This window comes from Mytilus trossulus, chromosome 3 (genome assembly GCF_036588685.1).
Source record: "Mytilus trossulus isolate FHL-02 chromosome 3, PNRI_Mtr1.1.1.hap1, whole genome shotgun sequence".
NCBI lineage: Eukaryota > Metazoa > Mollusca > Bivalvia > Mytilida > Mytilidae > Mytilus > Mytilus trossulus.
Genome location: NC_086375.1, coordinates 57,184,413 through 57,209,171, shown reverse-complemented (window position 1 = coordinate 57,209,171; position 24,759 = coordinate 57,184,413). Strand labels below are relative to the sequence as shown.

At 32.2% G+C, this 24,759-nt stretch overlaps 2 protein-coding genes across 4 annotated transcripts; one reads left to right on the top strand and one right to left on the bottom strand.

The window, feature by feature from the left end:
• Nucleotides 1-698: 698 nt before the first annotated feature.
• On the bottom strand, nucleotides 699-13,864 carry LOC134711938 (suppressor of cytokine signaling 5-like). 2 transcript variants are annotated; one of them, XM_063572960.1, is made up of 2 exons: nucleotides 13,725-13,864; nucleotides 699-4,522 (listed from the first exon to the last, which is right to left on the bottom strand). In XM_063572960.1, the coding sequence occupies exons 1-2, from the start codon at nucleotides 13,741-13,743 to the stop codon at nucleotides 3,006-3,008; spliced, it is 1,536 nt and encodes a 511-aa protein (XP_063429030.1). In that variant the 5' UTR covers nucleotides 13,744-13,864; the 3' UTR covers nucleotides 699-3,005. The 2 variants fall into 2 exon arrangements, with proteins under 2 accessions (XP_063429030.1, XP_063429029.1); XM_063572959.1 differs by lacking the exon at nucleotides 13,725-13,864 and adding an exon at nucleotides 5,435-5,632.
• Nucleotides 13,865-16,884: 3,020 nt separating this feature from the next.
• On the top strand, nucleotides 16,885-23,590 carry LOC134711937 (translin-associated protein X-like). Of its 2 annotated transcripts, none has more exons than XM_063572958.1 (4): nucleotides 16,885-16,986; nucleotides 19,268-19,454; nucleotides 21,749-21,882; nucleotides 22,931-23,588. In XM_063572958.1, the coding sequence occupies exons 1-4, from the start codon at nucleotides 16,980-16,982 to the stop codon at nucleotides 23,536-23,538; spliced, it is 936 nt and encodes a 311-aa protein (XP_063429028.1). In that variant the 5' UTR covers nucleotides 16,885-16,979; the 3' UTR covers nucleotides 23,539-23,588. The 2 variants fall into 2 exon arrangements, with proteins under 2 accessions (XP_063429028.1, XP_063429027.1); XM_063572957.1 differs by lacking the exon at nucleotides 16,885-16,986 and adding an exon at nucleotides 17,935-17,993 and having other exon boundaries at nucleotides 22,931-23,590.
• The last annotated feature ends 1,169 nt before the right edge of the window (nucleotides 23,591-24,759 follow it).

Below are 24,759 nucleotides of genomic sequence, written 5' to 3'. Positions count from 1 at the left end.
TAATTGATAAAAACTTGCATTTATATTTTGGTTTATGGTACATGGTAAACAGGTGTTCCTTTATATAAAAGACTAGAAATTTCAGCTTCAAAACTGCTGAATATATGTGAACAATAGATATGTATCTCAATAACTGGAGTCACTACAGAACTTGGTGTAGGAATAATCAAGATTTTGTTGACTATTATTGCATAACTGTTTCAGATGAATGTAGTAAGCTTTTATCCCACCGTCACCTACTGAAATTAAGACTTATTACCAGATTTGTTCAAACATGAGCAACAAGACTGGAGCCACATGTGAAGCTGGATCTGCTTACCCTTCTGGAGTTCCTGAGATCAAGGTGATCATTACCCCAACTTTTGGTGGGGATCATGTTGCTCAGTCTTTAGTTTTCTATATTGTGTCTTGTGTACTGCTGTTGGTCTCTTTCTTTTATTTTCAACTTATGAGTTCAAACGTCCCTTTGGTATCTTTCGCATTTTTTTGCCAATGATTCCATGTTTATAACTTGGCTATACTAAACAGTTTCATTAATGAAACTTGGATAGATCAAATGATATTTGAAAGAACAAGACACCAACATAGTTTTCCATTTTATAGATGCTGAAAGAGAAAAGTTGTAGATTTTTCCAAATGACATTCAATGATTAATGAAATGCCTTTGTTTGACTACTTAATGGAATGAAAGATAACTCTTGTAAATAATATAATTTAATAAATGTATACGTAACTTTCAACTTACAATGTAATGAATTTAAATCTACAAAACAAATAAGCACCACTGTTTACAATAAATGAATTTACCAAGGGTAACATGATACATCTACAACAATTTGTCAACCATTTATATGAAGATTTACACAATATCTACTGGTCTGAAAGTCTTTAATAGGTGGAGCAAAATAAAAAAAATAAACTTTTTGTTTTAAATTCTGACAGGCCATAGATTAGAAACCATGAGACTTGAATCCTATCAGGCTAAAAAGCAAAGCCATTTTTTTTTATTTGAAATTCATTTGGAGGAAACTGAATCACAATTTTCTTATAAAATCACACCTTTGGAAGTACGTGCATTGGTTACATCAATACTACACACATGACACAGCTACAGGTGTTTCCAGAACAAAATTTTGTAGAATCTTTAAAGTAAACTTTTTACTTAAAAAAAAATAGAGGTATTGCACACTTTCACATTTTTCTAAAGCTTTATTTTTTTCAAATTGTTTATAATAAAAAAAAAATCTGTTTTGACAGGACTATAATCATGTTTTTCCTAAATGCTCAAATGACATATTATTTTGAAGATACATGGACATGACATATTTTCCAACAGTTAATTTAAGTTAAGTCAACATTTCTTTATAAAATGGTTTATAAAAGAATTCCACAAAAGACATCCAACAGAAGATTTCTCAGCTTAAACAAACACAATTACATTTTTATATGAAATTTTGTCTCTTTCTCTCACCAATTCTCATCTAATATGTATTTTGATCAAACAGCCCAAAAAAACAGGTCATATATAGTAAAACACCAAGGCATTGACCATGTTGACAAAGTTTACAAAAACATCATTTCAAAGTCAAAGTAAACAGTCTGAACTTTTTTATTTAAAGAAACATTGCCTTAAGCTTGGTGATAGAGAAAACAATTTAAAATATGGGAAAATCAGTAAAGCTAAATATACACAATTAATCCATTAATTTTACTTTTTCAAATAATTGCACGTAAAAACGCAAAATGATTTGATTATGACCTTACATGATTGCTATTTAAAAACTGGTTTCTTTAAAAAAAAATAATCTGAATATGAAAAGAGCAAAATGTAACAGAATCAGTTTTATATTTTCTATCATTTATACATTGTCATATATATATAACATGTACACTGTTTTAAATTAAATAGAAACTACTTTTGATGCAGTCCAGCCTATTTGCCGTACACAACTATCTTTTCAAACATGTTAAATAACTGATAATAAATATATGTACATACATAATTATAAAACAATGAATAACTTAAATTTTACAATACATGTATATAAATTAAATTTTGATTCAGACTAAGATTTAATGCTGATATGACTTTGTGTTCTTAAATTTACCTGAAAATACTTAAGTAGTATTAGAAAAGTTGAGGAATATTCCTGAATCTCCTATCGTGGAAACTGATCCTTTATTTATTCCAGTCAATCTGTATCAGTGACTGCCTCTGTTGATACATGATTATTATTAAATGAGGACTTTTAAAACACCACTCTGGCAAAGTTTGATTAAAATGAGATACATGTATATGTACCCTTTCAAGTGTGTTAAATATAGGAAAAATAAAACGAAAGGATTTTTCAAATTTGTAAACCAAGGCCTGCCCCCTTAAAACAGACAGCAGATGCCAGACAAAGTTCAGCAAATGATACATTGTAGCTTGAGCTCACTTTAGCATAAGCCAGAGGAGCTCAAAACTGAGGTAGACAGTAAAAGTATCAAAGATAAATCAAGGAATATTTTCAAAAGGCCTTAAATGGCAAAGAAAGAAAGGAGAAACGTTATCTTTAGTAAGTACAAATATAGACTTAAATCTTTTAATAGTGATCACAACCTCAAGTTATAGGGATTATGAAATATAATATGTAATGATGAGAAATAGTATATCATGTAAAAAAAATGCTCCAATGAATTAGTTTGACTCATCTGACTTAAGTACTACAGTACATGTAGGTAAACCTATTAAAAATGTATAAAATAATAAGCCATCTTTGATGAGCTTTTGTGTATTATGACCTAATGTGGGCTACCAACATCATTATCTGTAACAAAAAACATTAAATTTAAAAATAACATTTATTGACAAGGGAATAGAAGCAATTGAATTGCTTTTAAATGACTTGAAAATGAGAGACAAAAAAATTGTGCAGAATAACACACTAGAAGATGATGGAATCAATGGCTAACATGGCTAAGAGATCCTTTAGTAATACCCAATCTATATGTTATATATAATCTCATGTATTCAAGTCAAATCTTCGAATTCTCACTTTTTGCTTGTAATGATAATATGTGAGGTACTCTTTCAGAGATCTGGGTAATGGAAGAAAATTAATGCCATCATATGTAATTCTGTCACTTAAAGTAGCACGACAAAGATGTTGTAATGAAAATGGAAAGTTTCTGTGAAGAGGAATAGTCAACATGGGTTCAAAAAACATACAACAGTTAGGATCCTTATAGTGTTCTATGAGACCACATACACTTTCTGAAGCAAATACTCCAGGATCATGACTGTCAAAACTGAATTTGTGATTCCATTGTTCAATGCGAGCATGAAGAGATCTACCGTAACGTCGGAAACTGACAGAGAACAAATAATCCTCCTGAGCACTATCACGTAATAGGAATGTACCCTCAGGTTTATTATCTAACAGCTGTTCTGCTTGATATCTATCCATTACACCCCAGTAAAAGCTGCAGTTTGTTATAGAACTTATGTCTGGAACCAAACAATGAATAAAATCAACTTGTGAATGCGACTGTAGGGGTTGACTCATTGGTCGATTTAAGTGTGGATTAGCCAATAGTTCACGGGATGCCATCATCTCACTTGACGTCATCAATGTCCTTGGCAAGAATGTTCCTCTTACTTGAGGATAAGATATTTCTCCATAAAAGTCTTCTCTCTTTTTATTTATTCTTTGACAAGACCCACGATGGTGACATGGTTCAACACTGCCACCTACAGCACCAAGTACAGGAGCTTTCACCCAAACGTCATTAACATCAATGCCTTCTTCCATTTCCCTTGCCCTTTGGGCAATACGTTGTTCATCAATATCTTCTGTGGGATAAAGTTCATCAAAATTAATTCTTTGAGATAGGAGAAAAAGATCTGTTTGACCCCATACTGAGTTTGGACGAGACTGTACCCTATCTTCTGAATAAAAAGGATTACTAGTCCAAGTTAATGATCCTGTAGCTCCCAAGCTCCCAGATGATGTAGCACCTGCTTCCTCTGTTCTACGAAAAGATGTACAAACACACTTCTCAGTACTCACTTCCTCTTGTTCATCAGTTTTACGAGTGTTTTTTGGCACTTGAAGACGTCCACGTAATTTTAATGTAAAAAATTTCTTCCTCATTGTTCCTTTATCTTGAGTATTTTCTGATTTTTTCCGTCTTGAATTTGTTTGTCTAGGAGAAACTTTCTCTGGGACAACTTTAATGCTTGTGTGATCTTCTATAGATAAGGAGTTCATCAACTCTGCTTCATCTTCATCATCTGTTATATCTACATATTCAGTCTCCTCGGCTTCTATTGATGATGTAGGAATTTCAATAAATTCAGAAATGCTGTTAAGTGAAAATTGACTTCCACAACAAAAGAATGGTCTGACTGCAGAACGATATAAACGATGATTACTCATAACTGCACTGTTCCTCTGCTGGGGATGGTTATCTCTCACGGCTGATAATTTGCCAGATAATGGTTTTTTGTCAGAGTCATCTGATTCGGCCTTATCATCACCTAAAAGAGAAAAACAAATATTATTAAATGTTTAAACACAGGAAGTGAGTTAATCTGACTAATCTATTAAAGTGATTACTGGAAATGTTGACACACTATATTAATGGGTTCAATCCCAACTTATTTGGTGACAAACAATGTTATACAAATACCCAATATTGATATTACCTGCTTTACTGTAAATATAATATAAACATTTGGTCTGGACTGTTAATGCGTGGCAACAATTGTTGTGCCCATGGATTGAATCATTCATATCATAATTTTTTAATTTAGTTTTTTTCTTACATTAGATGATTAGTTTTCTTCCCAGGCTTTTCTACCACCAAGGTATGAATCATGGTGCAAGGTTTCATACCAAAATGTAATATACAAATAAAATATTGTTTTATAATTCTTGGACATGAGGATAAAATTGTAAAAATTTCAAATTTCATGCATAAAATACTGCCTGGGAAGATCACTGTTTTAATGAGCATATAATGAAAAATAGTCTTTCACAAAAAAGTGTCATCTTCATACAATTATGAATTTTAATTGATCATTCTCATTAATCATTGTCAATTCATAGTATTTGAAAGTTGTATATATCCTTTCATTAATTTTCATCACAATATGAAAATAATTCATCATTTATGAACTTGTAGGAAGTGTCAATAACATGAAACCGCTCATTTTCAACAAGGAGTGCATGAATATTGTGTACAAAACATTGTTAAATGTGCATCACATCTGGGATATAAATTTCCAACTTTTTTTTCCTTCTAAATTCTGAATGCAAGCAAAAGTAAATGAAAGCAATTACAAAGTTGTCAATACTCAGTTTCCTGAGAAAAATCAATATTTGATAGTGCAGTGTGTAATCAAGTAACCAAGAAGAAAATTAAATTAGAACTGTACATGTGGCCCTACCTTTTTCTCTGAAAGCACTTTTCATTATGACAACCTTCCATTTACAATCGAAATAATGAAGCAATCCAATAACATACAAAATAAATATCACTAACTACCACAAAGGGCTAAGATAGGAAACTAACTATTTCCCACTTCAAACTCATAAATGCCCCCAGACATATGTTGTAGTAATTATTAATTTCCTGTACCAGTTGCTCTAAACTTCCTGTTTACATACAAAATATTCATTAAATGTGACATGTAAATTCAATTAACCTCATCTTAGGTTTTTAAGAAACAATTTCCTCCATTATGTCTTTGTCATTTTTCTTGGTTGATAATTGGTTAAAAGACTTGTGTCTTACTTTTTTAATGCTTTCCACTTATTATTTAAGTGCTTGATGTGAAAAACATCTGTCACTAAATGTTTCAAGTAGATTCTGCATTTAGACATCTGTTTGTCTGGTCTTGTGATAGATAGACCATTTTGAATATTTTTTCATACACATGATAACTAGATTTGACTTGACGAGCTTATTTCAGATTTTTGTATCAGCATATGCTATACATGTACATGTCTCCCCACCAGATATTCAATTTTATGCTTTTTTGTAGGATACATTTTTTTGCTGGTAAAATTGAAGTGAAAAAGTACAGAACTTGAAAGATGAAAGAGATTTATACCCTTATTTCCGATGATTTTAAGACATTCTTTTAGAAATTCACATCATGTGACCACTCTAAGCTTAATAAGCTCTGTTCTACTTAATGTTTTAATAATCACTTGTGTGAACAACAAAATTCATGTTAGGAAGGTGTATGTTAACACAATACAGCAAATCTATATGATCCCCACCCCCCAAAAAATACTTTCTGTTCCTAACCTTTGGCATTTCACTCTGTAAGGGTCTTTTGACCCTGCCATGAAACGAAATCTGATTAGTTAAGCCTATATACATTTTAGCTATCATACAACATTTTGTATATATACATTAATGGCAATTGCTGACATGTCAAGTTTCAGTGGAGTATATGACCAAAGAACAGAATTCGACAATAGAGAAAGTTAGTGACTAATTGTCCAAAAATTTATAACAATTTTCTCACTTTGTTTATTGTAAAATCTATTTAAAAATTATTTGTGGAATAGCAATATACAAAAATTTAAAACTGAAACTATTTCAATTAACTATAACTTCAAATTCAAAAAAGAAATGAAAATTAGTGAAGTTTCATGTTGATTACCCATGACCGGTATCAGTGATTAATAAGTATGAATTTGTATTTATCTGTATACTATATATACAGGGACAATTCTAAATATGTCAATGGGAGGTGTTTTTAATTGCTCAATAGAGCTTATATCTAGCCCTATCAAACTATGTCTGAAATGTAGATTTACAGCAACTTATAAAATGTATCATGGTGGTTTAGTGTGTAATTAGTCTCCAGATACATGTATGTCAGGAAAAAACATCAATTTATGAAATATATATACATTGTACAATGAACCTCATTTCATGTGCAATCCCAGTAGTAGATTCAGGAAAGTTTTGCTTGAAGTCATCATTTTTTTTTAGACCAAGCTACCCTTTAAAAATAATCCCCCTTTCCATGCATGCTACCCCCTCCCCTAAATCCATTATTTGATGAACATAGAGATAGACCATTGTTCAGATATGGTCTTGCACACTCAATGTACATGTATACTGTACAGTCTGTGTCAAACTGTTTTAGGGTTTGTCTGACAGAAAGAGACTCAGAGATTTGAACTTTTCTACTTTATATTCAACCACAAAATCTTAAAATTTCTGTCTGACCGAATGATTTTTTGTCTGACATTTTGTTGGTCAGGCAAGAGTTTGGGATACACTGACTGTAGCATATTTAGCTTTGGTGACTACTCTGGAATGATGTTCAAGTAATTGCTTCTGATGTATAATCAACTAAATAATGGATATTTGTTACTGGTTTTCATTATATTGCATTGAAGTACCAACTGAGTGCACATATAAAACTGAGGAGATGTGGTACATCCACTTTCGTTGTAGTAAAATAGAACAGTAAGAAACCACAGAAAAATAATATCAAAGAGCTTAAAAATCAGGATTTTCAGGTAGGACCATAGACTGCATGGAGTCAGTCAGTCAGTTTCTCAAAAAAAAATTGTAAGGGTTCCACAGAACCCAGTGTTTGGCCTACTTTTTGCTGTTAATCATGTTAATAGCAGGTTCAACAGAAATGAGGGAAAAATATCAATAAAAATATTCCTCTTGATACTATCTTTTGATTGTAAGAAGCTTCTGTCCAAGTTTAGTAAAAATCTGGTCATTTATAAGTAAAATATGGATAAACAGGTGCAAAATTTTAACAAAATGTCCTTCTAGATACTAGCTTTTAATCATAAACAAGCTTCTGTCCAAGTTTGGTAGAAATCCAGAACAGTTTAAAAAAGTTATTAATATTTCAAAAACTTTAACCACAGAGTGAATATTTGTGGACGCCACCACCGACGACACCAACAAAATGCAGAATAGCTATGTCTCGCTTTTTCAACTAAAGTTGAAGGCTGGACAAAAGCATGACTGAGGTATTAAAATTAATTACAATTTATCATTAACATGATTAAGTAGTTTTGAAAGATTGGGAGGTTAAACATGGTAAATGTGTGTGCAAATAGATGCATGAATATAATTTTAAGGTTTAAAAAAAAAAAATAGCAATAAGTCGTGGTTAGATTTAAAATGTTGTGTTTCTTCCATTTATTATTACTGAATTTATTTATTTTACTTATAATACTTGTAGATACTATTTTTGAGTATTTGCACATATGTAACGTTGCGCTCATATAAATTGTAATGTTTCCCGTTTTTTTTAGTTTATGACATTTTGCCTTTGAGGTACCCCATGTTGTTTAGAGTTTTTATTCATTGCAAGTTATTTATTATTAGGTGACACATCAGTATTTTGTATAGAGAGGTTATAATAATTAACTGGTAAGAGATATTTATGTACATTTTAAGAACAATATTTATTAAAAGTAGAAATATTAAGAAATGTAAAAGAACTTATAAATTTATTTTTATTTCAACGAGTTATTCATGATTGAAGCGTTGAAAGAAAGTGATTCCTATTGTTTTTATAGTATTATGTTTTTAGTGTTTAAATTTATATTTTTAATTACAATGTGAATGTGTATTTGTATTTTATTGTAGAGAATCAGTTGTTACGATATACTGTAAAATATAATTTTGATGAATAAAGTTACATATAATTCTAACCCCATACTCAACTTTATTTGATGTGATCTGTAGTCGGTTTATGTCATTTTCAAATTGTGGATTATACATGTATGTTCAATAGTTGTGGTATAATTAATTTTCACAACTAAATTTTCCATTGTTGAGTTTACGTTCAATCAAAAACATTTACTGTTAAATATAGATTCTTACATTGATACCAGTGGATTATCGGATTTATCCAATCGAGATAGTTAAATTATCAATTTTAAAGTTCGAGCCGCCTCGGCGAGTACTTTAAAATTTATAATTGAACTATCGAGATTGGATAAATCCGATAATCCACGAGTAACTATGTAAGAATCTGTTTCTCTAATGATTAAAAAGACATTTTCTTTTTTTGTTTACCGAAAATACCCTTCGAGTGCCTTTCACATTGCACGAAGGTGTCAATTTCATTAACACCTGTTATCATATTTTGGTTCATCCAGTCAGCCAAAAAGGTCATGACCCTTAAAATCATCCAATGATCTTCTGAGATCACCAGCAACCACACGTTGATTAAATTTTTTTATACAATGGGTTCAAAAAGGGATAAATTTCCATAGAATTAGAGAAACATTGTTAAATAACTGTAAATCATAATTTAGAATTAATATATTGATGCCCATAATTCTGAAATTGAAATTGGTATACTAAACAGATATATCATGTTAAGGAGGGGTATTTTTCGCAAATACCCCTCAAGAACATGCTATATCTGTTTAATTACACTGAATGTTAATGTTCAAAAACGCATTGATGATCGTGACGTTACAAGCGTCCAGTCGGATAATATTTTTTAACAAAGAAATACCCCCACACAAAAGATTTTGTAAATTGTTGAGTATAAAATAAATTTTCTTCTCCAGTGTCCATCACTTTAAATTACAATCCTGAAAGGTCCAGTTTCATTTTAAACTTGTCTTCAAAATTTACTAATAATAATTTCATAACGACAAATCAAAAAGACATGATAAAATTAATAAATAGTTAAAACAAGAATGTGTCCAAAAATATACATACTGACATATGCCCCATCTGCACTTTCATTTTCTGTGTTCAATGGACCGTGAAAATGTTTAAAAATCTCTAATTTGGCATTACAATTAGAAAGATCATATCATAAGGAACATGTGAACTAAGTTTCAAGTAGATTGGACATCAACTTCATCAAAAACTACCTTGACCAAAAACAATGAAAAACTTTAAACTGAAGCGGGACGGAATAACGAACAGACGAATGATGCATATGAACAGACCAGAAAACATAATGTTCATTTTAAAACGGGGCATAAAAAAAGTTTAAATAAATACTAAACATGCTAAAAGAGCAAAATTAAGTAAAAAGACATGAGCATGATGAGTGGCCCCAAGGTCTTTCTTTCTTAAATAATACAAAGGTAATTTTAAATCAATTGTGTTCACTAACTCTTTATCTTTTCAAGTTTGGGATTACACTACGTTTGTTTCCTCCCTTTTCCTACATACATGACATAGTTTTAGTTTGATTCTCATGTATTGTAATACACATGTATAAAAAAAATCATCACAAATGTAACACTTTTATTTAAACTGTAATTGTTCTGCTCGTTGGAGCAGGTTGATTGACAAATAAAAAATGTTGTTGTATGTATTGGAATTTTAAACATGCTAAAATCTTGTTCTGTTAAATGTTTTGATGTGCCTAGATTAATTGGAAAAAGCATATGTTTTCTTAATTACTATATTCTCCTTAATGATATTAGGATGTTATCAAAATGGCATTATATGTTTTCTTAAAAAGTAATAAAAAGATTAATCTAATATGCAGATAGAAAATGACTTGAAAATCTGGAAATCATGGAAATGAGATTTAAAAAAAATCATGGTTCTGGCAAGGATTTGTATAGTAATATTACTATACAAATCCTTGGTTCTGGTAAATCATATTTTTTTTATTACAAACTATTCATTTACTGAATAAACTAAATTACAAGTTGGGCATACCTGTCAACTCACCCGTTTTTTGCGGGTGACACCCGTTGTTTTCACCTCCCTACCGGGAGTTTTTCTTTACCCGGCGGGTCCCGGGAATTTCTAACATTACCCGTTTCACCCGGATTTTTGACCGGAATTGTTTCCGGTATTTAGAAGTAATACGACCTTCGGTTTTATCGGTCTTTTTCAATGTAACCAAAAGTCAAAATGTAGGACTTGTTTACCTGAGCTACGTAACGATATTTTCAACAAGCTACAAGATGAGTTCAGTGACTATCAGTTGACCCCATTAGATGAACTTCTCCTGAAACTGACATTGGTACATTTTGGGGAGAAATGTCCAAGTTGCATGACATTTTTCTTAACAAGCCAAGATTTTTTGTTTTGTCAAAACTTGCTAAAACATTACTGTTTTTTGCCAAACAGCAATGCAGACAGTGAGAGGGCATTTTCTTTAGTAAAGAAAATAGCTACAGAGTTTAGGGCTGATCTTAATAAGGATACACTGTGTGCTCTTCTTTCTTGTAAAATGAATACACATTTGCATTGCTATGAACTGAAACCAAGTGCAGTTCTTTTAAAGAATGCCAAGTCTGCTACTATGGAATATAACAATAGTCTGAAATAAACTTGTATACATGTTCTAACTGTTTTATATACATATTGACTATATAAATTATATGTAAACATATTTTTGTTCTTCAATTGAGCCCGCAAAATGTCGTACGCGTTATGACCTGAGATTTTTTTTCTCAATGCAGGTCATGACCTGACTTTTCATTTTCAGAGGTTGACAGGTATGGTTGGGGCAACCAGCCAAATGGGGAGATATTCCTCAAATGAGAAACAATCCCTTAATTGAGAAATCATTAATTAGATAGTGCACATGTTAATTCCTGAAACTGTCCCTTTGTAAATTTAGAAGATGCTACCACAGTCACTAGTTGGTTGATCTTTATGGAATATCCATTTCACAGATGACAACAGATAATGACAGACATTAATGAGATAGGTTTAAAGCTGGAATGACCAGTTTTGTTCAAACTGCTGTAACTACAAATCTGTCCTCTTTCCCTGAATATGACCAACCAAATATGACTTATCACAGACTATAAACTAACATCAGAATCGTGAGGATGTCATTTGTGGAACAGGATCTGCTGATTCTTCCGGGGCACCTGAGATCATTCCCAGTTTTTGGTGGGGTTCATGTTGTTGTGTCCTTGTATGTTTGTCTTTTACTTGTTAAAGTTTAGAAATGATGTAGTCTAGATATTTTTGTCTAATATGAGTTTAAGGTCGTACCTAACACTACAGGGAGATAACTCTGTAAAATCAGCCTAACGTTTTAATGACGTTGTGTTGTTAAGGGATATTTAGCTTCTCAATGATCAAAATGAGTGTTAGTCAAACTGCTATATAACCAGTGTAATTTTTCTGATAAAACGGTTGGTTCAAAAAAAATTTAATTTTTATATTTTTGTCAAAGGGTCAAAGTAAATACTTTGTCAAAATTAATAAAATTAAACGAGCCAAATTTATTTTAGTTCAAGTGTTGGGTACCACCTTAATATGAAAGTGCCTTTGGTATCCTTTACTTTAAGTCTGTGAGTTGTCCTCTGGGTCAGACCCTATATGACGGGGGTTGGAGGGGTCAGGGACTAAACTTGGGAATTTCAAGCTAGGAGCCCAGACCAGATATTTCATAATTAGTTTCTACATTGTATATGTTCAACTGAAATTTAACTGAAAGTTTAGGGGCCCAGCTCAAAATCAAGGAGCCATGGGCGACTGGGCCCCCTTTAAGTTTTGTCCCTGGGGGTCCTGATCCCAAAATCCTGTGCATAAAAAATGAAATTCCAAGGTCCCGATTTTAAATAAATTTAAATCCTGACACCCTGAAATTCGAAAAATGAATTCCCATTTACAATGTAAACTTTAGTATGTATGTAATCGAGATTACGCCAATTTAGACGCACCCCTTGAATGACTGCAAGGGTACATCGGATCCATATACACTCCCTAAGGATTAATGGAAATGTGTCCTTTACAATATTACCCCACCACCAGAACAATCCCCACCCAACACCGCCAATGGGAGCATGAAGGACCCCTGGAAGTCTGTTATTATGATGGAGGAAGCTGAAGAGCTCAGAGAGAACCACCGGGCCACTTGGTGGAAACAGACAAACCAGAGAGATATCAGATTCAGAAGATTGATCTCCAGGTCAAAGTAAGGTTCAACTAAGACCAACCAAGGCCCCCAAAGTACCCATTCCAGTTTCAACTCCAGTCTGGGTACCAGAGATGTGTGTGAGAGGGTGAAAATTACCCTTATGAGGCCACAATTAAAAATATTTTGGTTTGCCCAAACCCTACCCAAAGGTTGAGACAGTGGGTAGGGAGGTAGGCATTTTTTTATTTTTATTATTAAAAGAGAAATTGAAGTATCCGGTGTTCATTAGTCTTCATGCCTATCTGATTAAAAAAAAACTTCTTCAAATCAGGACAATAAAAGAATTTGAGTAGGCAGCTTTTTTCTGGGTAGGTAGCGTTTGGGCAAACAAACCTATTCTTTTTTATGGCCTGATGTACTGATATTTTTTACACCCCGAGTGAGTAAGAATCGAACTCAGGACCTTCAGTACTGTAGCCATTGGTCTTAACCACTAGACCACAAACTCACACATTAGTGATGTACCTACATCATCACTGACACTGTCTGACATCACTATATATACACATGATACATGGCATACATGTACTTCTACTTGTCGTTAATCTTCAGTCGATTACCGGATTATCGATTCAATTATAGTTTAATTTTCTTAGTGGATTCAAGGATTTGTATAGTAAGAGTGCCTGGGGGCTAACGTTTGTCCAACATATTTTATTATATGGGGCTATGCAAATGCAGCCACAAGTATAAACAAGTCAGACTGACAGACAGTTTTAGCTGTGAAGTTTACTGAAACTGTGAGGCTTTTAAACATCTTTGAAACATAAAATGTATCAGAGATATAAACCTACATGTGTAAGGTGAAACTTACCGCTACCTTTTCCCGGCATCGTGTTTCAATAGATTCTCATTTTTATGAATGAACAACAGGAAATGGATTGCGTAGGTGTCTGACTGACGTCATGTTACAATATAAATGAGGAAAACTGGTTCATATCGAGTTTTCTATTCTTCGCAACTGCTCTGTCAAATCTAAAGCTACCAGCACAAACGTACCAAGTCGACCCAAGACATATCGGACTATTTGTAATATTGTATGAACTGACTCCCACTTTTATTATTGAACAATAATTTCTGTTATGTGTAACTATAATAATCACATTCTATTTTCTGTATTTGTAATTTGAGTGATATGCTTGTAATGAGCATTATGATAACGAAATTATCCTGTTAGATAACTATTAATTTCTGGCTTCATATCAATAATGGACAGTGAGAGTATGGTAAAGAAAGCATACAATGAAAACTTAAACTTTCCGAATGATTTTGTAGTAAATTAAAAGTGTTATTAGTTGAACTTGGTTTTCAGCATGTCTGCGAAAATCAAAATACTATGTGAAAGACAAAATTACTTTTTTCAGTCAAAAGAATTTAGAAGAGGAATTCATAAAATCATACCAGCCTCTTTTTTGTGATTCTAATAAAGAAAGTCATGGTAATAAACTAAGAAAATGCCGCAAAGTTAATAATTTTGAATTAGAAAAATATCTTCTAATCAGTGGACCTTAACAAAAGTGTTATTTCTAAAATGGTAACTGAAATCAGAATTAGTAATTGTTATAGCAAATTACTAATAGAAGTTGGTAGAGTATACTAGAAGGTCACCTTTAGAACAGAGAATTTCAGCGTCCAATTTGCAAGGATGGAATTGAAGATGAATTGCATTTCCTCATTGAATGTAAAGCGTTTGAATTAAATAGAAATGTACTCTTTTGTAATTTAAGTGACAAAGTTCCATCTTTTGTTAATATGTCTGAACAAGATAGATAGGTTTAGTTTCATTTTGAAAAGTTTCATTTTATTAGTACTGTATGTGTAGCTGGAATAAGCGATATGTATGATTTGAACAACTTCAGGCAATTAAAGCAAACACAATGTTGCTATAAAGAACTTTTGTAGTAATAAAGCTTATTGTTATAGCTTGAATTAACAATATAGTACGAATAACACGTCCTCGCAATGTGGATATAAAATATGTATCTCTTATCATTGAGAAAATATGTTTTTTTTTTTTTTTTTTTTTTTTTTTTAAATTTTCAACGGTATATGTATTTGTATTTTGTAAATGTCAGCTGCTATCATTTCTGTACAGGAGTTTACACAAGTAAATTTATTTGATTTGGTTTGATTTAATTTGTTTGAAACTGATATAATTATCGCGGTTACCTAATGCCGACTGAGAGAGTCCGATCCCTCGCCAGAGACATTGAGGCATATGTGTTTTAGTATTTAAGCAAGTGATATTTTACTGTTAGTTTTAATATACAATTAATATGTTTTATAAATGTTATCCAATATTTTATGTTATACACAATGTTTTATATGTTTATTGAAATGTATAATGTTATTAATAAGTGGTGAGACTTTAATAAATAAAAAAAACAAGAATGTGTCCAAAGTACACGGATGCCCCACTGGCACTATCATTTTCCATGTTCAATGGAATGTGAAATTGGATCAAAAGTCTAATTTGGCTTTAAAATTAGAAAGATCATATCATAAGCAGCAAGTGTACTAAGTTTCAAGTTGATTGGACTTCAGCTTCATCAAAAACTACCTTGACCAAAAACTTTAACCTGAAACTCCCATTTTCATTTTCTATGTTCAGTTTACCGTGAAATTGGATTCCAAAAGTCTAATTTGGCTGTAAAATTAGGAAGATCATATCATAATCAACAAGTGAACTAAGTTTCTAGTTGATTGGACTTCAGCTTCATCAAAAACTATCTGGACCAAAAACTTTAACCTGCGGACGTACGCACGAACGAACGAACGGACGGACAGACGAACGAACGAACGGAGCCATAGACCAGAAAACATAATGCCCCTCTACTATCATAGGTGGGGCATAAAAATAAATTGTAACATACATGTCAGGATCAGCTTTTAAATGTATAAAAAGGAATTGAAATTTTTTACTGATTTTTCTGGTTTCTTTTGCAAATCATTAAAACCAATGTATAAATCAAAAATACCTTGTAGGGTTTCACGTCACAAGGGGAATCAACTATATATCGCCTTTACAATCTCAATTAAAGTCCCAAGAATTCTGAGCTGATATAGGATCATATAGAAAAGCCATTTGTCCATCTTTACATTTCTGAAGTCTAAGACTAGCAAATTTGGCATCAATTTGAGAACCAAGTCCTCGGTCACTTCTATCAAGCCAAACAGTTCAATTATTTTCCGAATTGCAAACCGGACTGTATCTTTCACAACTCCATTCAGGTGCTCTGGGTGAATGTCATCTTATGATAATTGTTTTTTATCTTTGGATTGGACATGGTTTTAGCTGGATCAGAAGTGGCAATTCCTGTATATGAAGGGATGAATTATAAATAGGAGACAGAGATGAACTACATTGGTTAGAGTTATAGAGGAGGGTTGAGATACCACACAAACATGTTTAACGAACACTGCCGCATTGTTGCACCTGTGCCAAATCCCGAATCTCTGCCATAGTCTTGCATATTTTTTTTAATTCTAATTTTGGATCATTTATAAGCTTCGCCGGTGTTAAATATGACGTGCATTTTATAGGAACTAATACACATTTTTGTTCAGGAAACGACCATTCAACCAAGTTCTACTCAACCCCCAATCGGCCACCTAATTTGAAGTAAAATTATAATTGCTCTTTTATAAGCCAACGTCAGCCTGCCTCTTGGTTCAGGATTTTATCGCTGTGTAGTGAAGACTCATTTTTTTGTACACGTCTCTACCAAGTCAGGAATATGACGCGCAGCTGTTGTTTATTCGTTTGATGTGTTTGAGCTTTTCATTTTACCATTTGATAAGGGACTTTCCGTTTTGAATTTCTCTCGATCAGTATTATTGTGATATTTAGATAGACAAATACTGTCAAAAAACAGTGAACTCTTTAAAAGTGTCAAGTAACAGATAACAGGAATCTCATTTTAAAAATAGGATGTAAAAAACAAATGTAAGGTGTGAAATGATAAATAGGGCGACGTTATCCAAATTTACTATTTGTTAACAGAGGGCAGCACTGTGTGAACCGGAAACAAAAGTTGAAATTAACCAAATTGAAAACATAAAAGAAAAAATGCCAGGTACAAAGAAGTATTTAAAGAAAGCTACTGATTGGCATGCAGTCTTTCTCAGTGCAATACTTTATTCAGCTGTAAAACATATAATAAATTTAGTTTAATGATGATTCTTGATTGAAAACCTTTTTTTGGCAATATATCCAGCTTATAATGAGTCAGGCGTTCACCCACAGGAGTTTGAAATCCTATCAATTAGGGGGTAAAAATATACCAAAGTCGACTATCACAGTAGAGCTTCTCTCCATCAGTTTGTCCACCTGCCCACAGTGGGAGTGGGCACTGGGTGGGCAAAATTTCTGGCTTGTCCACTCTGCCCAACCAGAAGACTAGTGGGCATGCCATTTCTTTTGTTGAATCAAAAGACTTGCAAAAGTACTATCTGACAATTGAAAAAGCAGATATGCATTTGTAATCAGTATTTTTACAAAAAAGCTAGAGTGCACGTGGGCACTGTTGGGCTGTCCACTGTGGGTGTAGGGTTAAATAGTGTCTCCCATGAAATGATGTCCTATGGACAAAATTCACAGATAAAACCTATGAAATTTGGTCCAGGACATAATTTTATTATAAAATATTGTCCATTTCTATGTAAAAGTGTCTCTTGACAAGAGATTCTATTGTGACCTTCGTGGGACATCTTTCATAGTGAAATCATGTCCATATTGCATAAAAGTCTTGTCTATTAAATACCAAAAAAAAAAAATTAACAAAAAATAATAAGACTAAATTGACATTTGTTTTTAAATATAATAGGAATCTCATACCTGCCAACTGTCACTATTTGCAGGGGATTTCCCTCATGGAGGCTCCCAAATTGAAATTTTGAAAGAGCAATTTTGTCTACATTTTAAACAAAACAATTAATTTTAAAATGACTTTCAGCTTATGAAAGTCTGAAGAAGCCAAAAAATAACATTAAAATGTATTTGCAGGCCCCCTTGAAGGTTTTTTAGGACTATGACAGCCATCTTGCATGCAAAACCCCCATGGGCATTTGGAAAAGTTGGCAGGTATGGAATCTATGAATTGTTTTAACATCTTTGAATTGTCCTTTTTAACAAGATCAATAATGTCATGAATAATATTCATAAATGCTTGATTGCCGTTTCTTCTTGCACATACCTTTCGATCTTGTTTCAATTTGTCCTTATGAATTACAAGTTTTAATGTTTTCTCTTGTGTTTTCAACATGTATATAATACATTTCATTGTTTTTAATTTGGAACTGCTTTGCGTTCCTTCTAAATGATCTCCTATCATTATTTTCAAATTCTTGAGACCATCACACACATTTATATAATCATACAGCTGTTTATATTTATCACTTTCCCTTTTTGTTGACATCTGTGTTGTCTTTATTTAGATTTCAATTATGATTTAACTAATTTCAATGATTTCTAAATTATTTCCCTTCTTTAGGGACAGAAAAAAATAGCTACACTATGAAATATTGTCCTTTGTGACATATTTTTTATAAAACATCCATGAAATTATGTGCAAGTACTAGGGACAATTTTTCACTAAGGGAGACACTATTTTATTGTTTACAAATGTGATATTCTGTCCCATGAACAAAATTTCACAGACAAACTGTGAAATAATGTTCTATAAGACACAATTTCATGGGACACTTTTTTGGCTTACATGGGCATGTGGAAAAAGCAAAATCAACATGGGCTGTTGTGTACATGTACAAGTCATTCTCTTGAAAAAACAACCCCAGACAGAAACTATATACCAAGTTTCAATGAAATGTGCTCAATAGTATAAAATAAATGAAACATAAACAGCAGTTTACCTTACTATTTAGTTCTTTTGACAGTTGTCAATGGTTGTTTTTCTAATTGGGGTTTTATTTGTCAATTTTCATTTGAATCATACTTTAGCCTGTTTGTCAAAATCCATAAAATTATAATTTTATATACATGTAGATAAGATTTGTGGTATTATTGCCAATGAGACAACCATCCACCAAAAAATATGACAGACTTAAGCTTGAACCAACGACAACCACTGATTTATTGTCAATATCATAATTGAATTTGAATTTAAGGAATGTGTCAGCATATACTGATTACAGCTTTATTAGTAAATAACAATAGGTTGTTGTAATAATACATTTATGATTTATATTTTCAAAATATATTTACAATACACATTTTCTAATTTTGAAAGTAAATATATATATTTATCTAAGTTAATAAGCTGTTTTGTAATTTTAAGGGACAACATTTTTATTAATTTAAAAGTTGCAGGCCTAGATCAGTTGTATTTTATTTTTCAGCACAAAGAAAAAGAAAAGCAGAAGCTTCAACAACAGTTGATGAAAACTGTCCAGCAGTAGCTATGTTTAGACAGTATCAGTTAGAACTGGACACCAAACATGATAAACATGAAAGATTAGTAAAACTAAGTAGAGATGTCACTATAGAAAGTAAACGAACCATTTTCTTGCTACAAAGACTTACTGGGTAATAGCAATGTGTTTGGTTCAATCCATCACTTAACTACTTCTCTACTTACAAAACAAAAAAAACAACAAAATATAACAATGGTAACGCTAATGCCACACTTAAATGTAAATTTTGTGACTGGTGATCATTACTTAAAAGTTCCTGCAAAAACGGAATACTTATAACCAGCTTTTTGTTGTTTTAAGCGGAATGAAAGGTACATGTAGGATGCTATGAAATTATCTTTTTGCAACCCCTTGTATGATAAAAGAATGTTTTCTCATAGAGTTCCTGTTTAAAATTATTTGATAAAATATAAGAATTTCTGACGGTAACTGGTCCTCATCCAATATCATGAATATTCCCTTTCAAAATATTGGATTGTTCCAAATGTCTGGATTTTTGGAACCTTCTGTGTTTTCATCCTTGTATACATGTATATAGTTTCTAGCACATTAAGTTTGAAACAAGTTTTTCTACAACATAACATTGTACTGTTTTCAGAAAACCCTACCTTTCATTTTTGTTGAGCCTTCGACTTTAGTCGAAAAAGCGAGACTAAGCGATCCTACATTGCGTCGGCAGCGACGGCGGCGTCCACAAATATTCACTCTGTGGTTAAAGTTTTTGAAAATTTTTCACAACTTTCTTTAACTATCCTGGGTTTGTACCAAACTTGGACAGAAGCTTGTTTATGATCATAAGATAGTATCCAGAAGTAAATTTTGTAAAAAAATAAATCCATTTTTTCCGTATTATACTTTTAAATGGACTTAGGTTTTCTGCCAGGAAATAAAACATTCACTCTGTGGTTAATTATTTTTAAAATTTAATAACTTTCTTATACTATTTTAAATTTGTACCAAACTTAAACAGAAGCTTGTTTATTATCAAAAGCTAGTATCTAGAAAGGAAATTTTGTTAATATAATATATTTGGTACATTTGTACCTGTGTATCTGTATTTTACTTATACATGTAAACAGTACATGGACTTAGTTTTTCTTCCAGTTAACATTACATACAGTCTGCAGTTAAAGTTTTTAAAATATTTATTCAATTCATAACTATCCTGAAATTTTTACCAAACTTGGACAGAAGCTTCTTACAATCAAAAGATAGTATCAAGAGGAATATTTTTATTTATTGTTTTCCTCATTTTTGTTGAGCCTGTGAGTTACAGCAAAAGTAGGCAAGACACTGGGTTCCGCGGAATTTTTCTAAATATACTGGTAGTCATTTGCATTATACAATTGTTTTACAGGCATTTAGATAACATACAGGAATGCCATATGTCTGTGTCAACAAGTTATTTGATAAAGATAATAATTGGTTTAAGCTTTTCTTGTAAAGCACAGGCACTTGTCTCACAACTTTTCCCCTATATACCTTAACATATGTTATATAAAGGTAAATAGGGGGAAAAATTCTGAGACAAGCGCCTATGTTGAAATTTGTAAAAAAATATATAGTACTATAAGAGACTTATCCATATTCATTATAAAGTTTGTTTCTAGTACTGTGTGTATCACTGTGCTTAAGCTCATATTTATTTATAAAGTTTGTCTCTAGTACTGTGTGTATCACTGTGCTTAAGCTCATATTTATTTATAAAGTTTGTTTCTTGTACTGTGTAAATTCAGTAAAATAGATTGCTGAGCAAAGGTATAACTAAGTATATGATCCTACATTTTTTCTGTTTTCATTTCATATGAAAACTTCTAACTTTATTTTTTATTTCGATATAACAATAAGGAGATGTGGAATGATTGCCAATGAGACAATTATCCACCAAAATTCAAATGAAGTAGATGTAAGCAAACCATAAATAACCATACAGCCTTCAATAATGAGAAAACCCAATACACTATGGTTTTAGTAGCCCTGACATGAAAAATATGAAACAATTCAAATGAGAAAAATAACAGCCTAATTCATAACAAAACAATTAGAAAATTAAAAAAAAGTATTACACACATGAAACCAACAACCACTGAACTGCAGTGTTACCTTACAGCATAAGAACAAACTATAAAATCAGTTGGCTTAACTCATGAGATGGATACAACTAGAAATACATCTAACAAAATCACAGATGGGAGATTTTAACGACCTTGACTGGCTATACAGCCCTTGAACAGTCGGTAAAGAATAGAAGTGGACAGGAACTTCTACATCCCAAAAAAATAAAAAGACACCAACTAAATATCTGAGAGTACTCGCATTAACATTAACTGACATCTAGTCCAAAGCCAAAAAACAACTAATGATTTACTCCATAAATCTTATTGATAGTTTATCTTTTCTAACAAGGTCCTCACCTGACATCAAAATACTAGAAGAAGCTTTGGAGAAATTGAAGACCATAGAGAACACCAAACTGTTGTCAATAGCAAAGGAACTAGACCAAGAAGATCCATACAAGTTTCTGAGAGCTTATTCACCAGGTATTTTTAAGAAAAAATAGGTTTCTGTCCATATTTGCATTCAGACTGCTCATGAAAAGTAGAATTTGTGAGATATTAGGAAAACAATAAAATTTCTACACAAAGGAGAGAAGAGACGGGCCTTCTTTCAATACACAATCAGCAATTGTATTTCACATATCAAATATTGCAATGCAAAGGCTGGGATTATATAACAACAATGGATGAATAACGCATGCTGGTCAGCAACTAACAACATCCACTGGTTCACAGGTCATACCCGTAGCCAAGGGGGTTTCGGACGAACCCCCCTTTGAAAACAAATAAGCACTGTTAAAGTCAATGTTCTGTTTGAATTGTGACTGTTAAAGTCGAGTTTGTGAGTCCAATGAACCCCCCTTGGAAATTCCTGGCTACTGGCCTGCAGGTTCCTGGCTTGGAATAGGCACACAAGGATTGGGGGCCTGCTTTAACATGATTGTGAGCTCTCTTCCCCTTTCACTTCTAATCTTTGACAGTGGCGAAGCAACACAACATAAAAAACAATCAGTTATAATCTGTTGGAAAGGGCTTGGCTTATCAGATCAGTACATAGTCCTAAAACAACTAACAAACGACAGACAGCTCTGAGCTAAAACTATTCATATTTATTGGAGGCTAGTTAAGGCCCAAAATCAACTAATTCAAGTATGATATTTTCCTAGCCTTATATGTTAATCAGTACACCTGAAGGATTTAGTGTAACAACTTCATAAGCTGTCATAGAAAAGCATGATCAAAATATTAGTATCAACACAATGTAGGACCATATTGTCACCATAAGTGATTCAAAATGTTTCAGTATATCTCTGTTCTTTCTATTTGGAAAAATATATTTTAAAGATCTGTGTAAAATTTCAAGAGTAAGAACATGTCATTCTTAGGTGTATCCCTAAAATTCAACATGAGTAAAAAGTGAATTAAGTGTGGATTAATACAAATAAATAATATTCTATTTTTTAGAAATTGTGTGATATAGGTAAAAGACATATAAATATTTTTGATCAATATAATTTATTCTTTCTTGAAGGATTACAAGAATACATTGAAGCAGTTTCATTCTATCATTATCTAAAGAACAAAAAACTAGTTACTTTAGAAGAAGTACAAAAAGACCTCACATTCAAGTCTTCTTTTTCATCTGTGGATGGAATAGATAATGAACTTTCACAACTCACTACACAAAAAACTGAGGATGGAAATTCTGATAAGACTAAAATTCCTGACACTCAGTGTAAAGTCATTTGTAATGAATCTGAAATGGATAAAGAACTAAGAGAAGTACAAGTACATGTACCACCAACTGAGTATTTTTTAGGGCTAGCTGATTTGACAGGAGAGTTAATGCGACTTGCTGTGGGAAGTGTAGGGAAGGGTGATTTAGATACACCTTTTCAAGTTCGCGACTTTTTACAATTAATGCAGTCTGGTTTTGTGTCATTTGGAAACTGTGGACGTGAAATTGGAAGGAAACTGAGCACATTAAGACAGAGTCTTCAGAAAGTAGAAACAGCATGCTATACATTACAAGTACGAGGATCAGAAATACCGAAACATATGTTAGTAGATGTACTAAGTTCAGGACCCTCAGATTATGGCTCAAACTTTGAAAATGATATGGCAGCTAATGATGACTAAACAATTGGTTTTTTTTTACATGTGACTCAGTTAAACATTATAATAAATCATTAAAAGAAGCTTAAATTGTTTAATTCAAAGAGTACTGTAGAGAGGAATTTAGCAAATTGGGGTCAACTTTCTGTAGTTTCATACTAAGGTTCAATTTTGTACAGAAGTTTCAATTTCAGAACTTCCTTTTCTCAGTAACACTTTCTGAACTAAAATTCTATTTACACCAATTTATACCTTATTATACAAGCCATTTGCAGAATCAAACATCTGAATACAGAATGCAGGTATGAACAGATTTTACTGGTAAGAATGGATTTTTTTGAAACAACTAGAAAGAATGCAGTTTATTTGGATGAGTCATTCATCAAAGAATAATAGATAAAGAATAATACATGGAATATACTATGAATACATTTAAGCATAGAAAAAATATGATAATAATGATAAATATAAAGAAATATTTCATGTCTTGACACAACTTTTCTGAAATATACTTTGGGGAAAAAGAAAGTTTTAATTTTAGAGATAAAATACTGTTTTGATAGTCCAAAAAACTCCTATGTATTCCTTATGGTTATTATACATGCTGCGAAAAGAGAAGGTATACTGGTTTAAGTCTGTCATCTGTCTATCCCATCTTCCAATAAAATATTAGTTGTACTCAGTAAGTAAAAATCAGGAGGCTTTTCATTTTGAATCAATCCATATATTGTCATGTGCTGTCATATCCTTAGCTCATATAGGTTGGGTTTGTGATCTGTATTGTAGAGTGCATTTAAAACCCTGCCAAAGGGACACATATAATTACGCATTAAAGCTACTGCTGCTTGAGCTTGAGGTGTAAAGATAAAATACTTAAATAGAACCTCTAAAAAACTGCTGTATTGCTTACCTGGATATAAATGCATGTTTAACAATCACAACTCTCCAACATTGTAGACTTTTTAAAAATAATTTTTACTAAATTCACTTTTGAACACAAATAAATCAAGGTGCCAGTGTGAGCTTTTCCCATCACTAGACATCTGTCTACATCAGTTAACTTATATAAACTTTATGCAGTTCAGTATTTCTCTTGGTATATATTATGAGCTTGAATATTGAAATAAGCTAGGGAACATTGTTACATTGCATGATGGAAAGATGGAAAGTACAAGATATTTTCAAATTCAATTATAAGTGAATCAAAGGTTTGAATTCCGTTGAAGGACTCAAATTGATCATAAA

Excerpts from the sequence above, each read along its gene's own strand:
- LOC134711938 (XM_063572959.1), bottom strand. The coding sequence starts at position 5,459 with ATGAAAAGTGCTTTCAGAGAAAAAG. Across the intron at positions 4,523-5,434 it reads AAGTGCTTTCAGAGAAAAAG|GTGATGATAAGGCCGAATCA; the intron begins GTAGGGCCACAT and ends TTTCTCTTTTAG.
- LOC134711937 (XM_063572957.1), top strand. The coding sequence starts at position 17,957 with ATGCAAAACCCCCATGGGCATTTGGAAAAGTTGGCAG. Across the intron at positions 17,994-19,267 it reads GCATTTGGAAAAGTTGGCAG|CACAAAGAAAAAGAAAAGCA; the intron begins GTATGGAATCTA and ends TTTATTTTTCAG. Across the intron at positions 21,883-22,930 it reads TCTGAGAGCTTATTCACCAG|GATTACAAGAATACATTGAA; the intron begins GTATTTTTAAGA and ends TCTTTCTTGAAG.